General features: G+C 40.1%; 1 protein-coding gene across 1 annotated transcript in view; it reads left to right on the top strand.

Moving 5' to 3' along the window:
* TRPC3 (transient receptor potential cation channel subfamily C member 3) overlaps positions 1 to 25571 on the top strand; it is a 167339-nt gene that overhangs the window by 22452 nt on the left and 119316 nt on the right. The window contains exon 2 of the mRNA XM_075200321.1: positions 24600 to 25371. Coding sequence (XP_075056422.1) covers positions 24600 to 25371 — 772 coding nt within the window. The remainder of the gene's footprint in view (positions 1 to 24599; positions 25372 to 25571) is intronic.

A 25571-nucleotide genomic window follows, 5' to 3' on the forward strand; every position in this document is an offset into this window, starting at 1 on the left:
AACCACCGCATTTACTATAGGGCGTCTTGAGGCTTCAATTTAAAATGAATGGCAATAAATGGCGGATTGAAAAAGCTAAACCGCCGGCGGTTTGGATGAAACCATCATCAAAAACGTCATCCAAAAGATAGGACAGGACAGTTTTAATACCTGCTTCAGAATGGCTTGATAGCTTAAACATGCTGTTTGAACTATTTTGCCATTCAGAACATAAGAGAAAGCACCATTGGCATTTAAATTATGTTGGCAATCATTATTTATTGATTAAGAGGCAAAATGAATTAAATATAAACTTATGAGGGAATACATTTTTTTATTATATTAAGGGGATAAAATTATTTAATTATTATATTATTTGGTCAATATATAATGACAAATTGTCAAACATAAATAATTATATCCACCATTAACAATCAGTTAATAATATTATAAATTCACATTTTCTACATAATATAATGCTATAATAGTGTCCCTTTAAAAAAATATTGGGGAAAAAAATTCTCTCATAAATTAATATTAAATTTATTTTGTCCCTTTATCAATAAATAATGATTTTCCAAATAATTAAAATATCAATGGTGCTTTCTCTTATTTTCTGAATGGCAAAATAGCTCAAACACCATGCTGTTTGATCAATCTTGCCATTCACAACCAGCTCTTTCATTTTGGCAGTTTGGATGGCTGTTTTGCAGCAGTTTTGAAAACCCCAGCTTAGTAAATCCAGCTGTTTGTATGTACATCATTGTTAAAATCAGGATGGCGGTTTGTAAAGTGGGGGTTTTGAAAAATTAAATTTCTGGCCGTGTTGACGGCGCTTTGGGCTTTAGTAAACCCGGCGGTTTCAAAACCACCGGAGAACTAGTCGAAAAGTGGCGGTTTGAACAAATCGCCCATTAGTAGATCTAGCCCCAAGTCTTAAACTAGTAAGTAGTGACTCTTATTTTATTTCAGATTTTATTTCTGAAACTTATTTGTGCAACTTATTTTGTATGTCTTGTTATTAACTGTTTTGTAACTAAACCTTGGAAATTTTTTTGGGGATTAAATACATTTAATCTAGCATATTATCCGTGATTCTTTGTGAACTTACAAAGCCAAGTAAGGCTCATGCTACATGTGTATGTGATTTAAGTGTGAAACATTAATAAGTAGTTTTGGTGAACGCAAGGACGCCATAGTAAATCCTTTGTGGTGGCAGAAAAGGTGTATTCATTGGTAAATGACTAAGGTGACTCCAATCACGGCCAGCTGTTCAGATTGCTGTATCTGAGACAGGCTGGACGTAAATGACACTGCTGGTAAAATATTATTGAAATTGGCAAGGTTTATCACCTAAAATAAGTGCCTAATTTCTTTAATTTTTTTGTTTGTTCAGACTCCTCCCTCCTCTCTACAGTTAAAATTCATTAGTAGTGACCAGGATTCCATCTATTTGGTTATATTTTTCTCATCCATGACCTATCTGACACATGGACAACTCTTCAAACTGAACACTCTTGTCTCTGAGTTGGTCTCCCTTAACCGTATTTGCATGAACATGCCCTTACTGTACTTGTTACCTATGTTAGATCTCCCCTTACCTCCCCCGTTATGCCTCTACAATTGTGAGGGGGAACAAGTGTCAGACTTTTTGTGGGCATGTGCAGTGCAAATTTTCTTAGTTTACACTATGCACACTGGCATAAGTTCAACTCGTCATCAGACCCTATGTTCCAACCAGTTAAAAATACATTAGTAGCAAAGACCTCAGTGCCTGCATGTCTGCTGCTCTTACATGTGGCAGTACAGCAGTGGGCCAGAAAAAAACACGAGATTTTCAAGCATTTGATATTACCCAAGAACAACAATGCTGTTCATGTGAACAGTTAATGCATGTAGGAACAAAGATAAATGATCCCGATGCCTGCAGTATATACATAGCAGTTTTTTTATTCTCATTATCCCATTCCATTCTGAACACTGTGGGTCTGATGCTGAGCAAAGCAAAGAAAAGGAGCAAATTTGCACCTTGGTAAAACCATTGTGCATTAGAGGGGGAGGTAAATTTAAAATGTAGGGACAGATTTATGGTTGGGATACGGCATGTCATAGATCAACTGTAATTTCAGTGTAAAAATTAAGCTATGAAGTATTTGTGTGCTAGATGAAAAAACAGCCAGTATTTTCCTTGCGTGCAAAAAAGTCAATTGTCTTGTAACATGGTTTGTCCAGGTAAAAATTTGCTTCTTGTTCTTGCTTTGTTCCTAACTCAGCATCAGGCCCTGTGTGAGAAAATTTTCTGACAACTGAGTTTTAGTTACTCTTTTTCCATATTACACATAATATTTTTTCATGTACCTGCTATTTCAGTACTTGTTCTTTTGCTATAATCCCCTCAGACAAATATATAAAAATAGACAGAATTACAAGAAGTGTCTTTTTACTCTTTGAGAATGATGCATAGCAAACTGCCACAAAAAAAACTCCTTCGCACTGTGCTATTCCTAGCTTTTATTGAACCTGTCATGACATGCTGCCAGGTGTAATTAAAAGTAAACGTGGTCGATGATTTAACACTATGCAATTACATATGCAACTATGTTTACAATCTTCTACAAGATTGCATACCTCCCAAGATGTCTGTCCCTGGCAGCGTGACAGGGGGCGTGGTCACATCACAAAGGGGGTGTGGTGAGCGGGTAGTGCCCTCGCACCCCATTACATACCTCCCTTCCCCCAACATTTAGACCTACAGGACAATATGACCCCTACAATCAGGCCTGTCTTGCTGAAATCAGGACAGTTGGGAGGTGTGAGATAGTATTGATAGTTAGAAGCTTAGGACATATTTATGAAAAATCATAGAAATTGCCAGTAGAGTATAAAGAAATGAAGTGTTGGATTAATTTACCAATTTCGTCTTGCCGAGACAGTAGCGGTAAGTTATCAAGCAGCGAAAGACTACACTTCTGGGTTCTGTTCTGGATGTATTCATTGCAAATGCATGGCCATGACGATAAGTGACTGTGACTGTTGAAAGAAAGGAGGGGAGGATTGAGCCACCTGTCAGGGAAAGATTAAAAGAGATCCCTCCACACTCTCTGGTGGGGCTTTACATAGGAGACAAGCTGCAAAAATCAAAACTTTTTAGAGCTTGTTAAATTGCCCAATTTCTCCATGCCCATAGAGAACTATGGGGACTGCTGCATTGATCGTTAGTGTAGTGAACACTGGAGATATCTGTGATATCTCCGGCATTAGAAGCTTATTAAATTGCTGCATTACTTAAGATTGCCTTAATCCTGTGAAAAGTGCCATTCTTGCAGGATTGAAGGCTCTAAAATTGATGAAAAATAGGTTCCTTAATCACCTTTATATACAGTATTCTAAAGATTACTATTTCATAATGATACCAGGGTCTGTATATTATTTTATGTGTGTTCTCGGCATCAAGTCTTATCTCAAGTTTCATTTTCTAAGTCCTCCTGGTAGATTGTTCTGGAATTGTATGTGCTCTTGCTGAAAAATAATGGGCTCACTAATGAGCCTCCATCACCTAGTTACTGAGACCCTTAGCTGTATTAAAGCAGTTAGTGTCATAAAGGGAAACCTTTAATTTAGTGTTTTCATGAGTCGAAACACAAGTCGATAAACATAAAAGGTCTTCACAAGACCTGATAATTCCAGGTCACAAAGCTGTTAAAAATTGCAGAAAGTGGTATTTTATGATATATATATTTATATATATATATATATCCCATATCAATTTATGATTTGTACAGAACAATTGCAGAGTATGATATGGTTTACATTATGTTATATGCACAGATTGATGGATGTTGTATGGGACATATATGTTAAGTAAAATTTGGAAATGAATGCTGCATTACTAAATAGCAAAATAGTAGCCCCCCAAATCTCCCCATTTTGGAATCCTGGCACTCTGCTGGATCTGTAATATAGAACTGACAAATACAGTTGTCACTAACAGAAGCAACAAAATCACTTGATTGCGACTTGTGATTTGTCCACCTGCTCACAAACCCTACCTTCTATATTTTCAGCCAGGGATGCATGTAGTTTTTCTAGTGCAATGTTATGTGAGTCTTCTATATGATTGGAGGCCTCTTTCATAGCCTCTGCCGCTGTATAGAAAGAGCTGGTGATACAACTAGAAAGTTTTCATTGAGATACAGAAAAATACTGCATGTTGGACTCCATTTTGAAAACCACAATTTTAATTATGATATCATGTTATATATAAGTTAGAATTTCTCTGCATATACTTAAACACGTATGCCACCATTTTCTAGTATTTTATCTATCTGTTTATCTGTTTGTCAGATTACACATTTTGGGCAATGAATTTGCAATTTTTTGGGGTTTTAATTGATTTAAAATGTTTGCTGAAATGGATTGGCTTTGAACATTTAAACAGCAAGGGATATAAATGTGTGATGGTGGTTCCTGATTGGACAAGTGACATGACTTTTCATTCCCTAGGTGTTTGTGTCTACTGTAAGCATTGAATCTTGAGCTCTCTAAGATTCTGTACATGGCAAGCAGGGGTGGGCTGGCAAATTTCAGCCCGGGGGGCGCACAGATGGCCGCATCACATGACACGCAATGCGGCCGCGTCATCAATGATGCAGCCGCATCGAGTGTCGTGATGCGGTCCCCTATGCGCCGCTGGTTATATTAAGTTTATGCAGAAGGCACCACTTGCAACCACGGGGGGAAGGGGCGGTCAGCCCAAACAGCAGTTAGACTGAGCGTCCCGGGGGGCTGATGGCAAGGGCTGGCAGCAATTATAGTTATTTAGGTGCTATTAACTAAGAATAGCTTTTTAAAATTTAAAGCTGCATAAGATTTTATTAAAAGCTACCCCCTACAAAATAACTGTGTATGCATACTTCTTCAAAGAAGGATGCCCCTTTTTTTAAGCAACAACCTTTCTTCTAGTTAAAAACTTTTCTTACTTAAAACAAATATGGAAAGATAAATAAATAAACAGGGACATCTTAATATCAAAGAGGGTTCTCTCCTATTTAAAATTAATGTACCCCGTCCCCTACTAATTGTGTAGCCGGGAGGTGAGGTCTGAGCTTTCCCTTCTTCTATCTACTTCAATGTTAATTATTGCCTCCTCATCAAAAATTATCAAGCAATAATTAAACAGAAGCACCCTCATTGGAAACTTGGGTTGCCCAATTTATTTTGCAGCCAGTGTGTGAGATTGGAGCTTTTTTAGAGTGTACATTCCTTTTTTCTTTAAACTTATGTAACCAGGCTGGCTTATACTAAGCAGCCAAGACCTGAGGTTGCTATGGAAATGCAGAGTGAAGCAGTGGTCAGCCATACCTGAGAGTCTGTGAGGAGAAGAGAGAGAGAGGCAGGAAGGAAAAAAGCTGACAGGAAGTGGTGCTGGGTGTGTGAAGTGTGTCACAGCAACAGGAGAAGGAGTGAAGTGTATAGAGGAACAGAGGGTTGCCCAAGCTATGCAAAGAGAAGCTGGGTGTAGATTTGCACACAGAGGTCTTGTAGTTAGATCAATGCAGAAAATCCACTATCAAGTCGCCTAAGCAGCCTGAGAGAGATTACACAGCAAAGCGAGCCTATGTGCAGAGAGGGAGACTCCCGCTTTTAGCTAATTGAGAGGGACAGGTAGCAAAGTCAGGCTTGCAGTTAGTCCACAACCCAACAGTGGCTAAGACCCTCATCTTCAAAGGAGAGGGATAAGTAACAAAAACACACCAAACACTGTGACATTATTAATGCTGGACATATATCAGAGACTATGTTACCTGTCAGAGATATAATGAAAGTTGCCAACATTTCAACAAGTGCACCAACGTTAATTAGTTAACCTTACAAATTATTTGATATTGGCAGGATTGTAATTATTGTTGATTTATATTTTCACACTGTGTGTGGGGGCGTTGTGGGAGAGCTTGGGGCGCCAGTGAATGTATGTGTGGCGGACATCTTAATGTTTAGTTATTACTTTACTGTTGCCTTTGATTAATATCTTACCCGCTGTCTCATTTATCCTGTTTATAATTTCCCCATATTTAAATCCACCTCTCCCATTTATTTTCCCCAAAATAAACACCTAGTTGATTGTTTGCAAACGCAGTGTGTGGTACATTATTATTTAGAGGATTACTGTGGTCGGGTACAAGGGCCTTCCTGAGTCAACCCCTGGTGGATTCAGTCACAGTCCGCATCCCACCATACTGTGCAGAAGACTCGGGTGGAAGCACTGAAGCTAGAGAGAACACTTGACCACTCCTTTCATTGTGCTAGGGAAAGGGCTGCTACATTTATATATCAAACATATGACGTACACCCACATTTTTTGAGCCAGGGCTAGACAGATCCAGCCTTTGAAAGCTTTGCATCTAAAGGGCAAGTCTCAATCATACTAAGCAGCCGAGGGGTTAATGAGCCCAGTCATCATCACCTGATGGATTCATTCTATAGTACAATAACGCACAGCTTAATCTCCAGCATATAATACAACTAAATATAGATTGTATTACACAAGCCAACGTCCAGAATATATAGTCCTATATGGCTAGGATATACAGCAACATCTTCAGCATACAGACATTCACCTTTCATTAAGCAAGTACAACACCATGTCCAATGCCATTCATGGCCACCACCACCACCTGGTTCCACTTAGCTTTAGGCTAATGATGCACTAACATGGACAGGTGATTAAACATAGGATAATAATTTGTTCAGAGGCTAAATTTGACAGAAAGCACCTTATACTGTAATTGGTTAAGGTGGTTGCTTATCCAATAGGCTGCTGGAGGGAAAAATAAGTTCAAGGGCGTAAGATGGGAGGAGAGAAGTTTAGAGGACAGACAATGAATCTGTAAATGGTGTTCCCCTAGTGCAGGGGTAGGCAACCTGCGGCTCTTCAGGTGTTGTGAAACTACAAGTCCCAGCATGCTTTGCCAGTAGATAACCAGCAGATAGGTGGCAAGGCATGCTGGGATTTGTAGTTTCACAACACCTGGAAAGCCGCAGGTTGCCTACCCCTGCCCTAGTGGATAAGTAGTAAGCAAAGGATTGTGGAGCATAAGTGGAGAAGAGTGAGGCAGCAAGGATGGAGGAAATGTGATGTGGTTATTGTTAGTTGCTAATGATGGTTTAAAAATGGTTTAATATTGCTTTTAAAGTATGTGTCACATTGTCGTTTTGCTGCCTTAATAAATGCATCTTTGTTCATTGTCAGTGGAGGCCCAGGAACTGCAGGCTTAGGTGGTTTTGTCCCAGGACTTCTGTGCTGCTATATTAAGCACTGTCAAAAAATTGTGTTACATATGCAGCCTAGGGGGAAGGGCGATGACCATACTGAGTAATAGGAATTGATAAGCTCTCTGCTATTGGTCTGCACAATCATCCACCCTTGTTTTGTGGTCAACTAATGGGTCAGTTAATTTTTGGGGTCCACAACTATAATCCAGCTCTGTACATCTTTATGATAGCACCCTCTGACACTCTCTCTTCATTTGATCCCACAAATGAAGAGGAAGTTTCTACTCTCTTCTCATCTTCCTACTCTACCTCCTGTCCTCTTGATCCTATTCCCTCACAAATTAGTAGGTTCCTGTCTCCTGTGCTCATTCCCCCTCTAACTAAATTCTGTAATCTATCTCTTTCTACTGGTATTTTTCCATCACTATTCAAGCATGCAGTGATTACTCCCATTTTAAAAAAACTGAATTCTGACCCTAACTCTCTCGTAAATTACCGCCCCATCTCTCAGCTCCCATGCCCCTCCAAGCTTCTCGAGAGAATTGCCTACACTCGCCTTACACACTTTCTTACAGCAAACAACCTATTGGATCCTCTTCAGTCAGGCTTTCGCTCTCAACACTCCACAGAGACTGCGCTGACCAAGGTTGTCAATGATTTGATCACAGCAAAAAATAATAACCATTACTCTTTTCTAATTCTCCTGGATCTCTCGGTTGCATTTGACACTGTTAACCATTCTCTCCTCATACACACGCTACAATCCCTAGGTCTTGAAGGCACTGTCATATCCTGGTTCTCATCCTATCTAATCGCTCTTTCAGTGTTAATTTCTCTGGATCCACCTCTGCTCCACTTCCTTTATCAGTTGGAGTACCACAAGGCTCAGTCCTAGGTCCTCTGCTATTCTCTATCTACACCACTTCTCTTGGAAAACTAATAAGCTCCTTTGGATTTCAGTATCATCTCAATGCGGATGATACACAAATCTATCTATCCTCTCCTGATTTTTCACCATCTGTGTTGTCTCGCGTTACTGACTGTCTTTCTGCCATTTCATCTTGAATGTCTTCTCGCCAACTCAATCTTTCAAAAACTGAATTAATAATATTCCCACCCAAAAACAGAAGCTTCCTGTCTGACATGTCTATTTCTGTTTACAACATGACCATAAATCCCACCCGCAAGCTCGTTGCCTAGGTGTAATCCTTGATTCACAACTGTCATTTATTCCTCACATCAACTCTATATCTAAATCATGTTACATACACCTAAAGAACATTTCCAGAATACGCACATATCTGACACGAGACACCGCAAAAACATTAATTCATGCACTCATTATCTCCCGCATCGACTATTGCAATTCCCTCCTTACTGGTCTTCCCAAAGTCAGACTTGAATCCCTACAATCTATTTTGCACACAGCGGCTAGATTGATTTTCCTTGTAAACCGTTATTCCTCTGCTCAGCCACTCTGTCAGTCTCTAAATTGGCTGCCTGTATTTCAACGAATCCAATATAAAATTCTTCTACTAACATATAAGGCCATCAACAAAATTGCACCGACATACATTTCCTCACTTGTCTCAAACTATCTCCCAACTCGACAACTCTGTTCTGCACAAGATCTACGTCTCTCTTCCACTCTCATCACATCCTCACATTCTCGGTTACAGGATTTTTTCTGGGCTGCACCCACTTTGTGGAATTCCCTCCCACGCACAGTAAGACTTTCCTCTAGTCTTCAATCCTTCAAGCGTTCACTGAAAACCCACCTCTTCAGACAAGCTTATGATATTCCTCAACCACCTTCTTAATTTCCCTAGATTACCCTATTACCATCCTCTACACTGCTAACGCAAGACAACAACCCTCTGACTAACATTGCAACACACACAGCACACTCAATACCTTTACCTTTGCTTTCTAGCTGGTCCATTGTGCAATATGATGTAGCTTGCGAGCGGGGTTCTCTTACCTCTCTGTCTGTATGTATTACCTAGTATTGTCTTATTAATGTTTGCTCCCAATTGTAAAGCGTTACAGAATTTGCTGGCGCTATATAAATAAATGATGATGATGATGATGATAGGTGGAGATGCAGTCATGCGCGTGTGACACGTTCCGCCTCTATTATAATGCGGCCTGGGCCCAGGTACATAGTGCTCTCCACCGTTCATTGCACAGTCAAAATTGTCTTTATTGTTAAAAAACAAAAACTATTACTAATAAAAAATAGCTTGTATTATCATTTAGGCACTGATTTACTATAAGAATTGTAAAGTCTGTAAAAGATGCTTACTAATGAAACAGAAGCATGGCAGGTGTGATTCCATTTAAATAATGTCTAGAGTAGGATTATTGCTACAAGGCACAAACATAGACATATGGACCTTGTGCACTAGCAAAAGGACTAATGCTAATCCAGCAATTAGTTAAGTGCAAATCACATTTTATTTATATAGTTTTTATAGATCTGTATGTAGAAATTATTTCCATCTATGTTTCCACCTATTTTTCAGTTACGCTCATCTTTTTAGTACACATTATTTTATGGAAGATTGCTTTTAACTAGAGAACATCTGGGTTATAGCATGACAGTGGTTATCCCACTGTCAAGTCATTTCATAATGCATCTTTCATCACTGATAATACAATAGATGTTCTAGCAGATACCATAATGTCTAGTTCCTGTGGTCACACAATAGGGAAAACTGATCTTAAAAACAGGCAATTTGAAGTACTCACAAGCATTCAAATCTTATCTGAAACAATAAATAATTATCTTTTTAGTGTGATCATTTGTAAGTGTCTTTAAACTACTGCCTTACCAAACACTATATGGCAAAAAAAGATTCTCATTGAGATAAAGTGATTTAATGTTCCCGACTCGTTGGATGGATGTTTCTAACTCAGGCTTTATTCAGCAGTACAACATACAGCTCAGGGAGACAGGAATAATATAATTTTATAATGTTTACATGTGTGGAAAGATCAGGTTAGGGATGCCGTTGCCGGTTGTAAACAGCTGCACTTCCCATACATCAGTCAAACAATATCACACCAGTCCAGTGTCTCAGTTCAGGTAGTCGCAGCTAGTTTTATATAGCAGCTCCAAAAATAAACAACCAATAAACAAAAGTCCTAGCCTGTCCAGTACACATAATACAATACTGTGTACCCTCTCTAAAGTGTAAGGACCTTATGTCCCACACACACAAAATAATAGAACTTACTGGTAATAAATTGCAGTGTCTCTCAGCAGGTATCAGGCCTTTTCCCCAGGTAATGAGAGACTGAGGAAACTGCATCATAGCTTTTGAACTGCACCTTGCAGATGCAACTCCTGATTAGCCAGCAACTGGCTAGCAGGCTGGAAGACCAGAAATGGGCCTTATGAATGGAGCATGCCCTTCTCTCTCCACTCATAACCCCAGGGTCCCCTTACTGTCAGGATCTGCCTCAGACTATACTGCAGAATCGCCTTAGGATGCTGCATTGTCTCGCAGCTTCTGTCTCCTGGACTATTTTGGATGTGGTATTATTTGTAGTAGCCTCTGACTCACCAGAGGTGCTGCTATTGTGCCCTTGACTCTTCTCTCACTAGCAGGGGTTAATCATCTGCTTCTGTTAATTGCTGCACCTGTTATCTGCCTATTTATGCCTGCCTCCCACAGCTCACCTTTGCTGGTCATTGATGTTGTTGTTGTGTTGCTGCTGTTACTACTGCTCTTGTTCCCTTGGACTACTGCAAGGTGCTAACTCATCCGTGTTCCTGGTTTCATCTGACTCAGCCAGTTCACCTGTATCAGCCGTATTCTCTGTTATTTTACCTGCTTTTAGCCTCACCCAGAGATCATTTTCAGTCTCAGCAATATTTGGTTTGTACCTTTTCCTGCACTATTCTGAACTATGTTTGCTCAATAAATTGTTATATTTTCACCATACTCCGGGCTCCATAGCTGTCATTTTCAGCTTTTAGCACAGAAGTGTGACACTTACTCTTCCTGGGATTTTAAAACACATAAGACAGAACACCGGGACATACATATCTGCCCTCAACAATTTCCCCAGTGCTTCTGTCACAATAGGCACTGTGGGTAGAACTATATGACTATATGACTCAAATACTTTGTTATATCTAGCTTGTTGTCCTAAAGGTTTCAGGCATCTCTGAGGCCAGAAAGTGTAGCGACTCAAAGTTAGGTAGACGTATTTAATAAAGTGGCCACTCAGTAAACAGCTGTAATTATTCTAAGATAGATAAGATAGACAATGTTTACTATTTTCAAGAATTAAATGCAAAGATTATAATTAGTCCAAACCACTTTACTATTTAAAGGAGATCCCGCATTACATTAAGAGCCCCCATAAATAAGAAAGCAAAACTATATAACATTAGTAGCACCCACCAGAGCCACAACATAATATTGATAACCCTCATCAACCCCCACATTTAATAAAGAGACACAACATAACATTAATATCCCCATATGGCATTTGTACGTCCTCCACATCAACCTCCACATGGCATTAATATACCCACCACATAATCTTAGTACACCCTCCACATCAGACCTCAAATAGCTTTAACCCCCCATATAAGCTCCCACATGGCACCACATCAGCACACACATACCATTAATTCAACCCTCACCAGTCCCTACATAGCATTACTTCACCGCCCACATTATACTGCCCAAAGAATATTAACATGCAACCTAGGATAACTTTAATACCCCTCAGATAACATTAATATACCCCCCAGATAAAATGAATATCCTCCACAATAACAATAATATACACTCCTCACCCTCAGATAACATTAGTACACCTCCCTAAAACACTATCCATGAAGAAAGAGCTCTGGTCTCTGCACTGGCCAACGTTCAAAATGGTGGAGAGGTGTATAGGTCAAATGAAGAGGTGAAGGAAGGGGCAGAGAGGGGAGGAGAAGGAATGGGCAGGTGAATGAGAGTAAGGAACAGGTATTTGATCCGCAGCATAGTGCATTGATGGCTGGTCCCAGGGGAGGGGCCAGTCACCAGAAAGCAGAGCATTAGTATTACTGGGCCAAGCACAGTGATCACCATAATGCAATTCACTGGCGGACACTTGGGGCCTGAGTCATTAAGGAAAGTAAGCCAAAAAAGGAGTAAATGTTCTATGGGACAAACCATGGTACAAGGCAAGGGGTGCAAATTAGTTTATTAATTGTGTACATAAGTTAAATACTGGCCATTTTTTCCATCTTTAAAGTTGATCTAGGACATGCCCTTCTCCAACTATAAATCTGTCTCCACATTTTAAATGTACCTCCCCCTGCAAGGCAACACGATTTTGCCCAGGTGCAAAGTTTCTCCTTTTTTATGCTTTGCTCTCTTTAATGACTCAGGTCCTTGGTCTTCTAACAGGTAATCCAGCCCTGCCTCTTGTAAATTCTAAACTCATTTGTGAAGTGCTATCTTCACCTTCTGTTTTATGAGACTGTATGTTATTTATTTGTATTATGATCCTCCCAATGTATACTGCAGCACAATATGTTTTTTAAATAAAAGATAAAAATAATAATAATAGATGAAAGTTTCAGATTAATAACATTTAAAATAACCAGTACTGGATGAACTGGATAATATAAATATAAACAGTAATAAATAGAAAATGGGATATGAGATGCTTTGTTCAAAGCATTTAAAACACCTTATATAAGATTGGTACAATTCCCCTTACACATATAGGGCCTGATTTATGTCCAAATGCAACTTGCACATAAATTTTGTTTGAAGAAAGAGCACAGAACATGTACATTATTCTGACCGTGTTCACATCCAAGCATATGTCAATATATGTTTCCATTTCAATCCAGGTGTAAGTACATTCTAGCTACACAGTACTTGCAGTACATAGACACACAAAACAGACTGTGGTATTTGTATGTACAATAAAAAGTCAATAAAAAAAACGCATAAAAAAAAATGTTGATCATTAAATAAAATAAATGTTATCAACATAATCATTTATATAAATATTAAATTTCAAATATTTTTTATTTTTTTTACATCACTTACATAAATAAAGATGCGTTCAATGCCTACTGTACATACATGTGTTTTTAGTCCATCTTATTTTCATTCCAGTGTTGCCTGCTAGCATACGTGTACTTTTTAAATCAAAGACTGTGCCGTGACTGTCATCACTACCAGTAGTATTTACACCAGCCCTGTAGTGTGTGCAACAGATATGGGTAAAAACAAGTGTACTTACAAGAAACCCAGGACATCTACGTCAGAATGCCCTTACTGTACATGGCCTACATTTGCCCTCCCCGTCCCTACCCCGTTTTGCCTCTCAAGTTTTAGGCACTAGTAAGGGACCATTGCGTTCAGATATGAATTGCATGCAGTTGCGTTCATTGGCGTAAGGTCCCTTTCTGGGCATGTGTAAAGCTATTTCATGCAAGATACGCTGCGCAAATGGACGTATGTCAGAATTTGAATCAGGCCAATAGAGTCCTATCCTCATGGAATTCAGAATGTCAGTCAACTTCCTGGCAAACAAGTTACTTGTTTGGTAGCAAGCATAGCAATCTGAAAGTAACATACAGAGATGGCATCTAATAGGGCAATATGGTATTCACAGTATCAGCACATGCAAGGATAAAGTAGTGCACAACAAATGTATAAACATTAATGCTTATTTCATCATCCTTTTGGTTCGTCCAAATAGATCTCCTTTCCTTGTATGGTGACATAAGTATAAATATATAACATATTTAAACATGACATTAATATGCACACTTAAATGTATCCATGTTACCAATTGTTGTAAATCAAAAAGGGGATAAAAGAACCAAATGCCCTATTGTCCATAAATAGGTCTATTTGACCTACACATCTATGCATTACAATGGTAACCCTGCCAGCAGCAAATTCAGCACATTTGCATGTCTTCCAAGTGCTGGGGTGCTCCCAAACTCCTCCCCACCCCTAAAAACAACCCAACAACCCCTTCAGCAGCAGTAAGTCCGACACACCTCCTGACAGTCTTGACAGTCCAAACAAAAGTCCTCACTGTTGGGATGGTGAAACAGTCCCATCAAATTCGGATTGTCCCACCTAAATTGAGAGAGCTGGGAGAAATCTTCATACGGCACACAAGCAATGCAAAAAGAGACAATGAATTGTGGCTTGCAATGCACTCTTTATAAAAATAATAAATATCCCCACGGTCTTAGATAAGATATTTGAAAAAATAAACCTAAATTATCTATAAAACAAGTTATGCATTTTTTATAGAAGGGTGCATAGTGCTGGTGCATAGTCTGCCTTTATAATGAGTGTAATGATTTTTTTGAAAGAATATTCATTACTGAATATGGCTATAAGGTAAAAAAAAATATAATTTAGGATTACCATTTCATGAAATGTGTGTATATAGACTCTAAAAAATAAATAAATTTTAACCATATTATAGTGCTGACCAATTTATTTATAATAATCGCATTATTTTTCAAACTTATAAACTACTTATCAGTCCATAAAGGTCATATTAGGATCAATCGTGCCCTTTAATAGTTAACTGTAGTATATTATTCCTAAAATATGTTAAGGTAAATAGATAACAATTGATATAATGTTGGGATAGATAGGCTGTCATACTACAATTTATGTGCTTTACAACAAAATGACCAGCAGTATTTAAGAACAGGGGCTACTTAACTGAACAGTGTTAATATTCATGTAATTCTGCCATGCTTTTTGCAAATAGCACAAGCTCTGAACTGTGACCGAACATCGATCCCGAAATCTTCTCTATTGTTCAGAGCTAAGCTTTCTTTAATCTGTAGGCTACATGACGAGCATAGTCTTTTGTAAGCCACACGTTTTTATTGTATTTGTCCTGTTTTTCTTTCAAAGCATGTTTCACTAAACACAGGCTGCTATAGATTTTTAACAGTTATGACAGCACTCTTATTTCTAGTCCCGTATCTCAAACTATTGTGTCCGCCATCTACTGGACTTGTAAGAGATCCCGTTTCACAGTAAGGTAGCGCATAGCATTAGATGACAACAAAATAAATGGTCTTTTTGATTCTCTCCTTAGGGCTCTGATAAAAGACTGTTTTCTCAAATTGAGGTAAAGGCCTGAGAAACCTCGCATGTGATCATGTTAAGATTGATATTGCAGACTGCTTTTCCTAACACCAACTTGTCATTTGACTTTTCCATTATCCTGCAAGATGTAATAGTTTTCTTACTATCGCCAGGCTATTTCTCCCTGTACAATTCCAGAATACCTTACAGTAAAGATACTTATCTAATGTACCTCCCAGGCTCATTCCTCATCCTTACTTATAACTGGGATAACGAAGTCTGCTATTTATATCATAAAGTCATGGCTAGCATAGCATTGTAAACTGATTTATAAAGACTGGATTTTGTTTAAATATAAAAAGCAAATAGTATTATACTGAGATTGTATGTGTACAAAATAGGCTCGATGGCCAATTAAGCCTTGCATCTATTTTTAAGGGGGTGGATCAAGCAATTATCTTAAATCTGACAGTTTTCAAAAAAGAAAAGTTAGATAGTGCAAGAAGATGGATAGCTGTGGTTTATTAAGGTTAACATTGTATTAAAAATATCTGCACATTATTAGAGCTACAAAAAAAAAAGAAAATGTAAAAAACACTCAATACTTAGATGAGTCCCAGAGCAGTTCATCCAATAAAGCATTAACATAAATTGCACTGTGCAAGGTTCATAGTGATATTGCAAAACATCCATATGTCCAAACAGGGACAAAAACCGGCACAAGTGTTGAAAAACAAAAAACTTTTAAAATATACAAATTTATTTATAATTATAGATACTGAGCGTTACACAGACACCCAATGACCGTTTCAGTAAGATATACTGACCTTTCTCAGCAGGCGCGGGCTGGGAGAGGGATGGCCGGGGGGCACACAGACGGCCACATCGCATGAAACATCAATGGCGCGGCCGCATCCCCTGTCATGTGATGCATCCGCCTGTGCGCTGACGCATCTGATGTAATCAGATGCGGCCGCCGGTGAAAATGTGCTATATTGCACCCGGGGGCGGCCGGCCGGCCTACTCCCCGGCCCTAATAGTGGTCTGACCGAGCGGCCCGGGGGGCCCCTGCCCCCCGGGCCAGCCCGCCCCTGTTTCTCAGTCTTTGAAGCTCAGTGCATATAGTATTTGAAACAAAAGGTGGGACATCCCTTTGTCATGAACTTTGCACACTTGATAAACCCGCGGTTTGCTGATTGTGTCTAATGCACTAATTTCTTCTATAAACCTATTCTGATTTAGGGAAAACTCTGGGTTAAAAATTACATTTCAAACAATTTATGCTTTTTTCATCTTTTCTTTTTTACAAAAAAAGTTGGGCAAATGTTTGTGGAAGATGTTAATCTCTAGTTCTCCTTTAAAGATCAGGCTATATAGCTAAAAGCCAGAGAGCTGTGACGCAAGTGGGGTTTCTGTGCCCTCAGCCTCCATAAGATAATGTCAACTCTTATCTAATTCTTAACCACTAGCTTTCATGCACAGTGTTTATTTTCTACAGGCATCAGTGTCTAGATTTGTTTTAAGGGATTGGGAGAGTGTTGTCATTATTGCAGCAATCAATTGTAAGCTGAAAAAGTGCTGATGCAGATTTCAAGGTGGGCTCGTAATAAACAAATTAGGTGAAGGAGAAGATCATCATTGAGAAGGATCTGACTCCTAATCATGAATTTATAAAAAGACACTGGACTCTCTCCATGAATTTGAAAGAGACACACAAATCACATTACATACACAATGTATAATGTTTAGTGAGCAGTGCTATACTAGCACTAAAACTGTGTGCAGGGCCTGATCAACCACTAGGCTGACCAGGCTGCAGCCTGGGGCGCTGGGTCCCGGGGGGCGCGGGGCTGTGGGAATTTTTTTGTTTTTTAAATTTTTTTTTTTTCTTCATTCATTTTTTTTTTTGCGGTGGGGGAGGGGGGGTCGCCGCGGGGGGGTTGAGGGCTCGACGATCAAAAGCATTGGTGGTCAGTGGTTAGCAACACACAGCCAATCGCCAGGCTGCCTGTTGCTGTGCAGCAGACAGGAGGCAGGACGTCTTCACTTCCTATCTGCTGATCTGAGGAGAGGAGCGACGCTGGCACAACTACAGGTAAGTGAAGGGGGGAACTGCCCTGCATATCTATAGGGAGGGGGGGGAACTGCCCTGCATATCTATAGGGAGGGGGGGGAACTGCCCTGCATATCTATAGGGAGGGGGGGAACTGCCCTGCATATCTATAGGGAGGGGGGGGGAACTGCCCTGCATATCTATAGGGAGGGGGGAACTGCCCTGCATATCTATAGGGAGGTGGGGAACTGTCCTGCATATCTATAGGGAGGGGGGGGAACTGCCCTGCATATCTATAGGGAGGGGGGAACTGCCCTGCATATCTATAAGGAGTGGGGGAACTGCCCTGCATATCTATAGGGAGGGGGAGAACTGCCCTGCATATCTATAGGGAGGGGGAGAACTGCCCTGCATATCTATAGGAAGGGGGGGGGAACTACCCTGCATATCTATAGGGAGGGGGGGGGACTACCCTGCATATCTATAGGGAGGGAGAGGGGGGACTGTCATGCATATGTATTGGGAGGGAGAGGGGGACTGTCATACAAATCTATAGGGTGGGAGGGGTAGGGCTGCCATGAAAATCTATAGGGAGGGAGAGAGGTTGATATGTATGAAGGAGGGCAGAGGAGGGGGGCTGATATATGTGACTGGGGGAGTTTTGATGTGACGGGGGGATAGCTAGCTAGCAGAGTGGAGGTAAGGAAAATAGCTGCAAGGGGGATGGATGCAGGGTGGGAGATAAAGAAAATGGCTGCAGCAGGGGTTAAGGAAAATGGCTGTGGGGGGGGGGGGTTGTGGTTAAGGAAGCAGTTTTGGGGGGCAGAATCTCATGATTGTGTGGTGGTCACATGGGTGGTCTCAGCAATCACTAGAATACTAAATATTAGTGAGATGGGGCTGCTAGAGGTTTGTATTTGATTGACAACAAATATTCAGATATTGCTTATATTTGCCTGTCCAATGGGGTACTTTTAGCTGGCCATAATGGAGTGTTTTGTTTTAACTAAAGGGCCTAATTCAGGGTTTGCATTATAATACATTTTTGCATTTTCAAAACAGGACGCCAACTTTCCAGAAGCCAGCGAGAGGATAACAAAGTTGCAAGAGAGAAGAGCAAGAACAGGTAAGAGACAATGGCACAATCTGTCTAAATTTGAATGCTGGAGAATACACCTGAACATTCATATTCAGGAGTGTTCCTATACACCTATATATTCGGAGGAGGGGGGGGGGGGGGGCGCTGCGGCCGTATTAGCCTAGGGCGGCCAGAACCCTTAATCAGGCCCTGACTGTGTGTGTTTGTGGGGGGTGGGATTGATCTGGGAAATTTACAATTCTAAGGATGAGCACCATGCATGTATGTATTCCTGTAATAGGAAATGACAAACTGAAATATAACTTTGGAGTTCAATCTCTGAAACATCTTCTGTTTAAAACCAGACACTGATCTCAGGGTAATGTCATCAGATATTTGAAAAAACCCTGGCTCAGAGTCAGATTTGCTGCCAGTAGAGACATAGCAGGCATCAGATTGGCAGCTTGCAATTTATGTTTTATCTGTGCTTAAAATATGTCATCAAAGCTTGCAGATAACTGATGCTGAGAATCTGATGGGTGCTTTTCAATAGTCCTAAGAGTTAATTAACTTTTCAAAGACTACAGTTCTTGTGACATTAATAAAAAGTCAGGGTTGCCTGGTATAAGGAGATGCAAATTTTATGCAAATGAATACAAATCCTTTTTTTTTATTTCATGTTTCTACTTTTCTGGAGGGTATTAAACATGATGTTTGCATTATGTAATAAATTATCTTTGCTCATTACATTTAGACATCTAAAATATCTAAACAAATGTAAACATACTGATACATCCGTGTGTATCACATGAAATAAGGATTATCTGATGCAATCACTGTGGTTCCAATGCACAATAATTTTATTCACAAAATAAATTACAGGGCAAAGTATCGCATGCATACGCCTGTGCGGCCGGCACAGACAACAAGCTTCTGTCAGAACGCTCTGGTTTCTAAAGCCAGAGATGAACAATTTATACACCGTACAGTCATGAAAAGTGTGACATCACAAAGATACCCAGTTACAGTATTACGGCGCACATTCATAGGTCGATGGGCAGAGCCGTAACTAGGCCAGTGCGGGCGGTGCCGTCGCCCAGGGCGCAAGCCCAAGGGGGCGCAGCAGCCGCCCGCTACCTGCCTATGCTTCCTGGCTCAATGACAACCACATATAGCTGGCGATATAGCCAGCTATATCGTTAGCTTCACACACACAAAAAACTCATTACCGGCATTAGAAGCAGTCAGCAAGTTTGCGTCCAAATGCAGAACTTCCTGTTTTGGGTGGAACGACTGCTTCTAATGCCGGTAATGAGTATTTTGTGTGTGTGTGAAGCTGGCAATATAGCTGGCTATATCGCCAGCTATATGTGAAATGCCGAATAACGAGTGTCATTTACAATAGGCAATGGCAGTTCAGCAGAGCCAGAATATCATTGCTGTGTGACAGGTTTTATACCCCAAGATGTTGGCTTTGAGGGTTACAAAGAAATTGTCAGGAAAATGAGCAGGTACAGTCTATAGGCATAAGTACCATTCCATTGTTTTTTGTTCCTGGTGTAGTGCAAAACACAAATACACAATGCACAACACTAAACGAGTATGAGTATATTTAAAAAATGAGAAGACAGGGGAACTGACTGTACAATCTTATGAGCATGTTGGTTGGTTCTGAGGTTGTCTTAAGCTGAACTTTCCATATACCACCTAGACAGCTTGGAACACATATTACTAAAACTTGTAAAGAGTCTGAAACACCTTCAGCCCAACTAAGCTTCAGGCAAGTCTGAGCTCATTGTAGAAGTGCAAGTAAAAAAAAAAAAGGCCCGCTTAGCACAAAAGGAGACACTGTGTACCAGCTTGATGTAAATTGTCCCAATTGTGTCTTTAAGTTAACAGACAATTACTTTTTGTTTATGCTAAAAACTAGAAATAACTTTTGTAATTTCATATTATTAATTTCCTTGGGACCATGGTACTTTCTAAGGTAGTAGACATAAGTGTCTGTGATGTATGCCTCAAGTAAATTTGGTGTGTATGTTGCTGGTGCAGAACTGCAGGGCACTGGGGGTCATCAATGTGGGTTAAAAAAATCACCTAGGCAGATAGTGGGTGAAAGACATACATTACAAAACATTTCCTGCCCAACGATCATTTCAGTTCCCTTTACTTTCATCAGGGGCAATAGTTAGACACTGCTGCTATCCTTGTATACCATGTTCAGAGCCGTAACTAGGACGGTGCCGTCGCCCAGGGCGCAGCAGCCGCCCGCTACCTGGCTCTGTATGTACAGGCTTTAACTTCCGCAGTGGAACGCTAGCCACACCCCCACATTAGGTTGACCACACCCACTTGACAAATGTCACTCCCACTTAGATGGGGGGTGCCGGTGCCCTGTCTCGCCCAGGGCACTAAAATGTCTAGTTATGGCACTGTCGATGGGTCATGACCTCCCAAGAACTCAACACTCCATTGGTTGATTCCTCTGGTCATTGTTCCATGAGGTGGAGTCATCTTTCTATGTGTGGCCAGGTGTTTTTCTTCAGGCTCCCGCCTTTAGACCTGTATAAAGTATAAACTGGTTCTTTTATGACATTTCTGGAGTTTGGTGTATGAAAAGTAGTATTAGTTATACCTAGCGTTCGCAATGTGTGAACGTTACATGAATTATACCGAAAACATTCTTATGCGATTGTGAACAGAATGAGACCAAACATTTTGGATACATTAATTACTTTCTTCATCATATTATATTTTATATTAACTAATAGAAATAGATTACATTTATTTATATGTTACTAAGATTATGATTCGGTTGCATATTAATCGCATCACAACAGACTGTAGTGTGCAGATATTATTGAGTACCATCTTCATCCAATTATTAAACTTTAACAATGTATATGTTGCGATGTAATAAATAAATGTGTGTGCAGTAATATAGTTATTAAGAGCATATGCAGTACAATTTTACATATACTGTATATATCTAAACATTGCTTCCTCGATACTGAATAATCCATTTAAAGAAAAGTCCACTCTCAGTAAAACATAGGTTATTCTAATTATATTTAATGTTACCTCTATTCATATTTGTATTTATTACAATATTATAGGATTAAAGTAGCATAATGGTAACTAGTTAAAATTAAATCTCATCTATAGACTCCAATGAACGGAATCCTGAGTTGCCAAATTAGTAAACACTGTGCAGTTTTTTTCACTTAATGAGAAGAGTGATATAAAAAAATTAGTTAGTTCAATATCTGTTGCTCTTGGGTACACCATACAAGCAGTTTTGGTAAAGTTTGTGATTTTACATCAATAAATTCTGTAGATTCGGCCAGTTTCTAGTAGAATTGGTAGGCTTTCTATGGGGCTGCTACTGTAGGCAAAAAAGATGCCCAACCCTTTTGTACAAAAAACCTTGTTGCAGAAATTACTTGTTAGAAGACTGGGAAACAAGTCCTTTTAGTATATTTTACAGAAGACAAGCTAAAAAATAAAGCAAAGGTTAGTCAGATCTGCATGAGAAATCTATAGAAAGAACCCTCAAATAGGGTTTTCTATTGAGATAGGTCAGTTTGTATGAAGGCACCAGGAACTTCTCTTGCACTGAGATCTTCTACCCTCATCATTCTCAATTAGCCTGCCAATGAAGGTACTCTTGCAAGCGATGTGGATACACCACACATATTTTTATTATCATTTTACATTTTTTACAAGGCGCCACAAATGGTCCTTAGCGCTGTACTTGCAGGGTAAACAGAGTACATATTGAACAGTTATTGCTACAAACAATACATAATTACACTATACTAGTCAACAACAAAAAATAAAAAATAGAGAAAATAGAATTGCAGATACATCTATTGCCAAGACAGTGGGTATAAGTGACAAGTAGCACCCACGTGAAGTAGGCATGTGCCCAAGAGCATAAGCTTCCAATACAGGGTTGGGGATACAGGCCTAGACGTGCAAGGGTAGGAAGAAAAAAACAAGGAAAGAGGACTGTCTCTGCCCTTCGTAGTTTATATCGTAGAGGGAAGGGCGGAGACAAATAGGGTGGAACTGACTGGGAAGTAGAAATTGTATCAAAGGCAGAGGCATTAAGAGGAGGAGGGTTTAAGAGATGAGCCTTGAGGGTATGTTTGAGACTAGTGGAAAATCTAATAGGGTGTGGTAGTGCAATCCACAGGTCAGGAGCAATACAGACAAAATCATGGAAGATTGGAGTGCAAAGAGGTAATCATTGTGATAGTGAGGTGGCATTCATTGGCAGAGCTGAGGAAACAGGAGGAATTGTGGGTAACATTGTAGGAGATTGGAGATGTAGGGGTGAGAGGAGTGGCTGAATACTTTGTAGGTGAGGGGGGAGGAGTCTGAACTTGATTCTGTAGGAGACAGGGATTCAGTGTAGGTACTGGCAGAGAGGGTCAGCAGAGGTAGAGCAGCAAGAGAGGAAAAGAAGGACGACTGAAGAAGGAAAAGGCACAAGTAGAATAAGCCAGAGAGGTGGAAGTTACAGTAGTCCAGGCGAGAGTTTACAAGGGAGTGCATGAGAGTTTTGGTTGCTGACAAAGGTAAGAAAGGATCTTCGAGATGTCCTGGAGATGGAAGTGACAGGATTTGAAGAGGAACTGAATATGGAGTGTGAAGGAGTGGGATGAGCCTAGGATAAATCCCAGGAAGTGGACTTGAGACAAAAGAGAGTGCAGTGCCTTCATTAAATAGGGAGAATCTGGAGGGGGGGAGACATTTATTTCCATTTTAGACATATTGAGTTCCAGAAAGCACTGTGATATCCAGGATACAATGGCCAAAAGACAACTGGAGCCATGAGAGAATAGGAAGGGGAAGAGGTCAGGGGAGAAGAGATACATTTGGGTGTCATAAACATACAGGTAATATTGGAGGCTAAATGAGGAGGTGTAGAGGGAGAAGAGTAGAGGGCCAAGAACTGATTCTTATAGAACTTCGACAGGTAAGGGAAGAGGTGGAAGGGGAGTGGTGTCAGATGTAGAGAAATAAAAGGAGCGGTTGGTGAGCTATCGGGTAAACCAGGAATAGCAGGCCTCAGGAGAGTGGGACTGGAGGAGGTGAGAGGCGCAGAGGAGGAGAGAACAGTGAAAACTTCATCCTCAGATAAGGAGAGGAGGGTTGGCAAAAGGGGAGGTTTGCTTTCGGGAGAGAAGGGTGCAGATCCTGTATCCAGAGGGGGAGGTGGGACAAGCTGAGTAGACAGGAAGGAGAGAGTGGGGTGAAAGAAGATTGATGGGAGGAGATGTTTAATATGAAATCAATTTTAGAGGTGAAGTGGGTGACAAAGTCAGCAGCAGAGAGAGAGAGGGAGAAGGGAAGGAGGGCAAAGGAGTAAGTTGAGTGTGGCAAAGAGGAGGACTAAAAGGAAATATGAACCTTAAAGTAGGACTGTTTAGAGAGTGATAGGGCAGAAGTTTTAGAAGAGAAAATGAATTTGAAGTGGAGGAAATGTGCATGAGATACAACTGTCTCCACAGTTGCATAGCATTACTGTACCATTTTTCTGGTTGGGGATGGGATTTTAGGAAAAATGTTTCCTTTGATATCATAACAGAAACACCCTCCTTATTTATTAGCACAATTTTTTGTCCTGGTAAAAAAATTTGTGCGAAATTAGTGTTATAAACTATTTTTCTGACCAAGGAAGCACCTGAAATGGCTTATTAGTTACCAAAACAAACCAAAACTTCTATATTAGCGCTGTTTGGAGTGTTTATATGATACAAATATTGTTACTTTAATCATTATTATATCTAGCAACAAGGTAAAAATATATTATCAAATTCAGCAACAAGAAAATTAGCATTTTTAAGAAATTATCTGTATTTCTTGCCCCCCAAAACTGACTGCTGTTTTCGTTTTTTTCTCGCTAAAGGCACACCGCTGGTTTTAGTTTTTCCTCTCTACTCGATTACTACTTATTGTTTTAAACACTCCTTTTTATTTCCAGCTATTAAAGAATAAACTAACACTAACATGGTGTGTTATGAGTGCCAGAAAATATGATGCTAAAGAGATAAAATATTGCACGTGATCCCTATGTATAGACTGCTGGGTTAATTTGCTCTTCTTTCTTTAGAGCAGGTGAGGGGAGCCCATCTATGAGGAGAGTGACCATGATACGAGAGAAGGGAAGGAGACAGGCCGTCCGCGGCCCAGCATTTATGTTTAACAACAGAGGGCCAAATCTGACCGCAGAGGAGGAGCGCTTTTTGGATGCCGCAGAGTATGGGAACATTCCTGTAGTAAGGAAGATGCTTGAAGAGTCAAAGACCTTGAATGTCAATTGTGTGGATTACATGGGACAAAATGCCCTGCAGTTGGCAGTAGGTAATGAACATTTAGAGGTAACTGAGCTTTTGCTAAAGAAGGAGAACTTGGCACGGATCGGAGATGCCTTGCTTCTTGCAATTAGCAAGGGTTATGTAAGGATAGTGGAAGCCATCTTGAATCATTCTGCTTTTGCTGCAAGCAAAAGACTCACTCTCAGCCCATGTGAGCAGGAGCTACAGGATGATGATTTTTACTCCTACGATGAAGATGGCACTAGGTTCTCCCCAGACATCACACCCATCATCCTTGCTGCTCACTGTCAAAAATATGAAGTTGTGCATATGCTGTTGATAAAAGGAGCGAAGATAGAACGTCCCCATGATTACTTCTGCAAGTGCAATGACTGTACTGAAAAGCAAAAGCATGACTCATTCAGCCACTCAAGATCCAGAATAAATGCCTACAAGGGACTGGCAAGTCCGGCCTATCTATCTCTTTCCAGTGAGGATCCAGTACACACGGCACTGGAGCTGAGCAATGAACTAGCCAAGCTGGCCAATATCGAAAAAGAATTTAAGGTAAGATTTTATAGCTTATAACTATTACACAACATCAATAGATTATTCATGTCTTAAAAATATCCCAAGAAGCAAAGATTGAGCACAGAACATCTTGAAATATATTTAAGGGTTAAAAATGTCTAGGTGTATTCAAGGGAATTTATTCAACCTTGCAGCTGAAGAATAATGTACAACAGTTTATTTCCATTAAATTACTA

The sequence above is a fragment of the Mixophyes fleayi genome, chromosome 1 (assembly GCF_038048845.1).
Source record: "Mixophyes fleayi isolate aMixFle1 chromosome 1, aMixFle1.hap1, whole genome shotgun sequence".
Classification (NCBI taxonomy): domain Eukaryota; kingdom Metazoa; phylum Chordata; class Amphibia; order Anura; family Limnodynastidae; genus Mixophyes; species Mixophyes fleayi.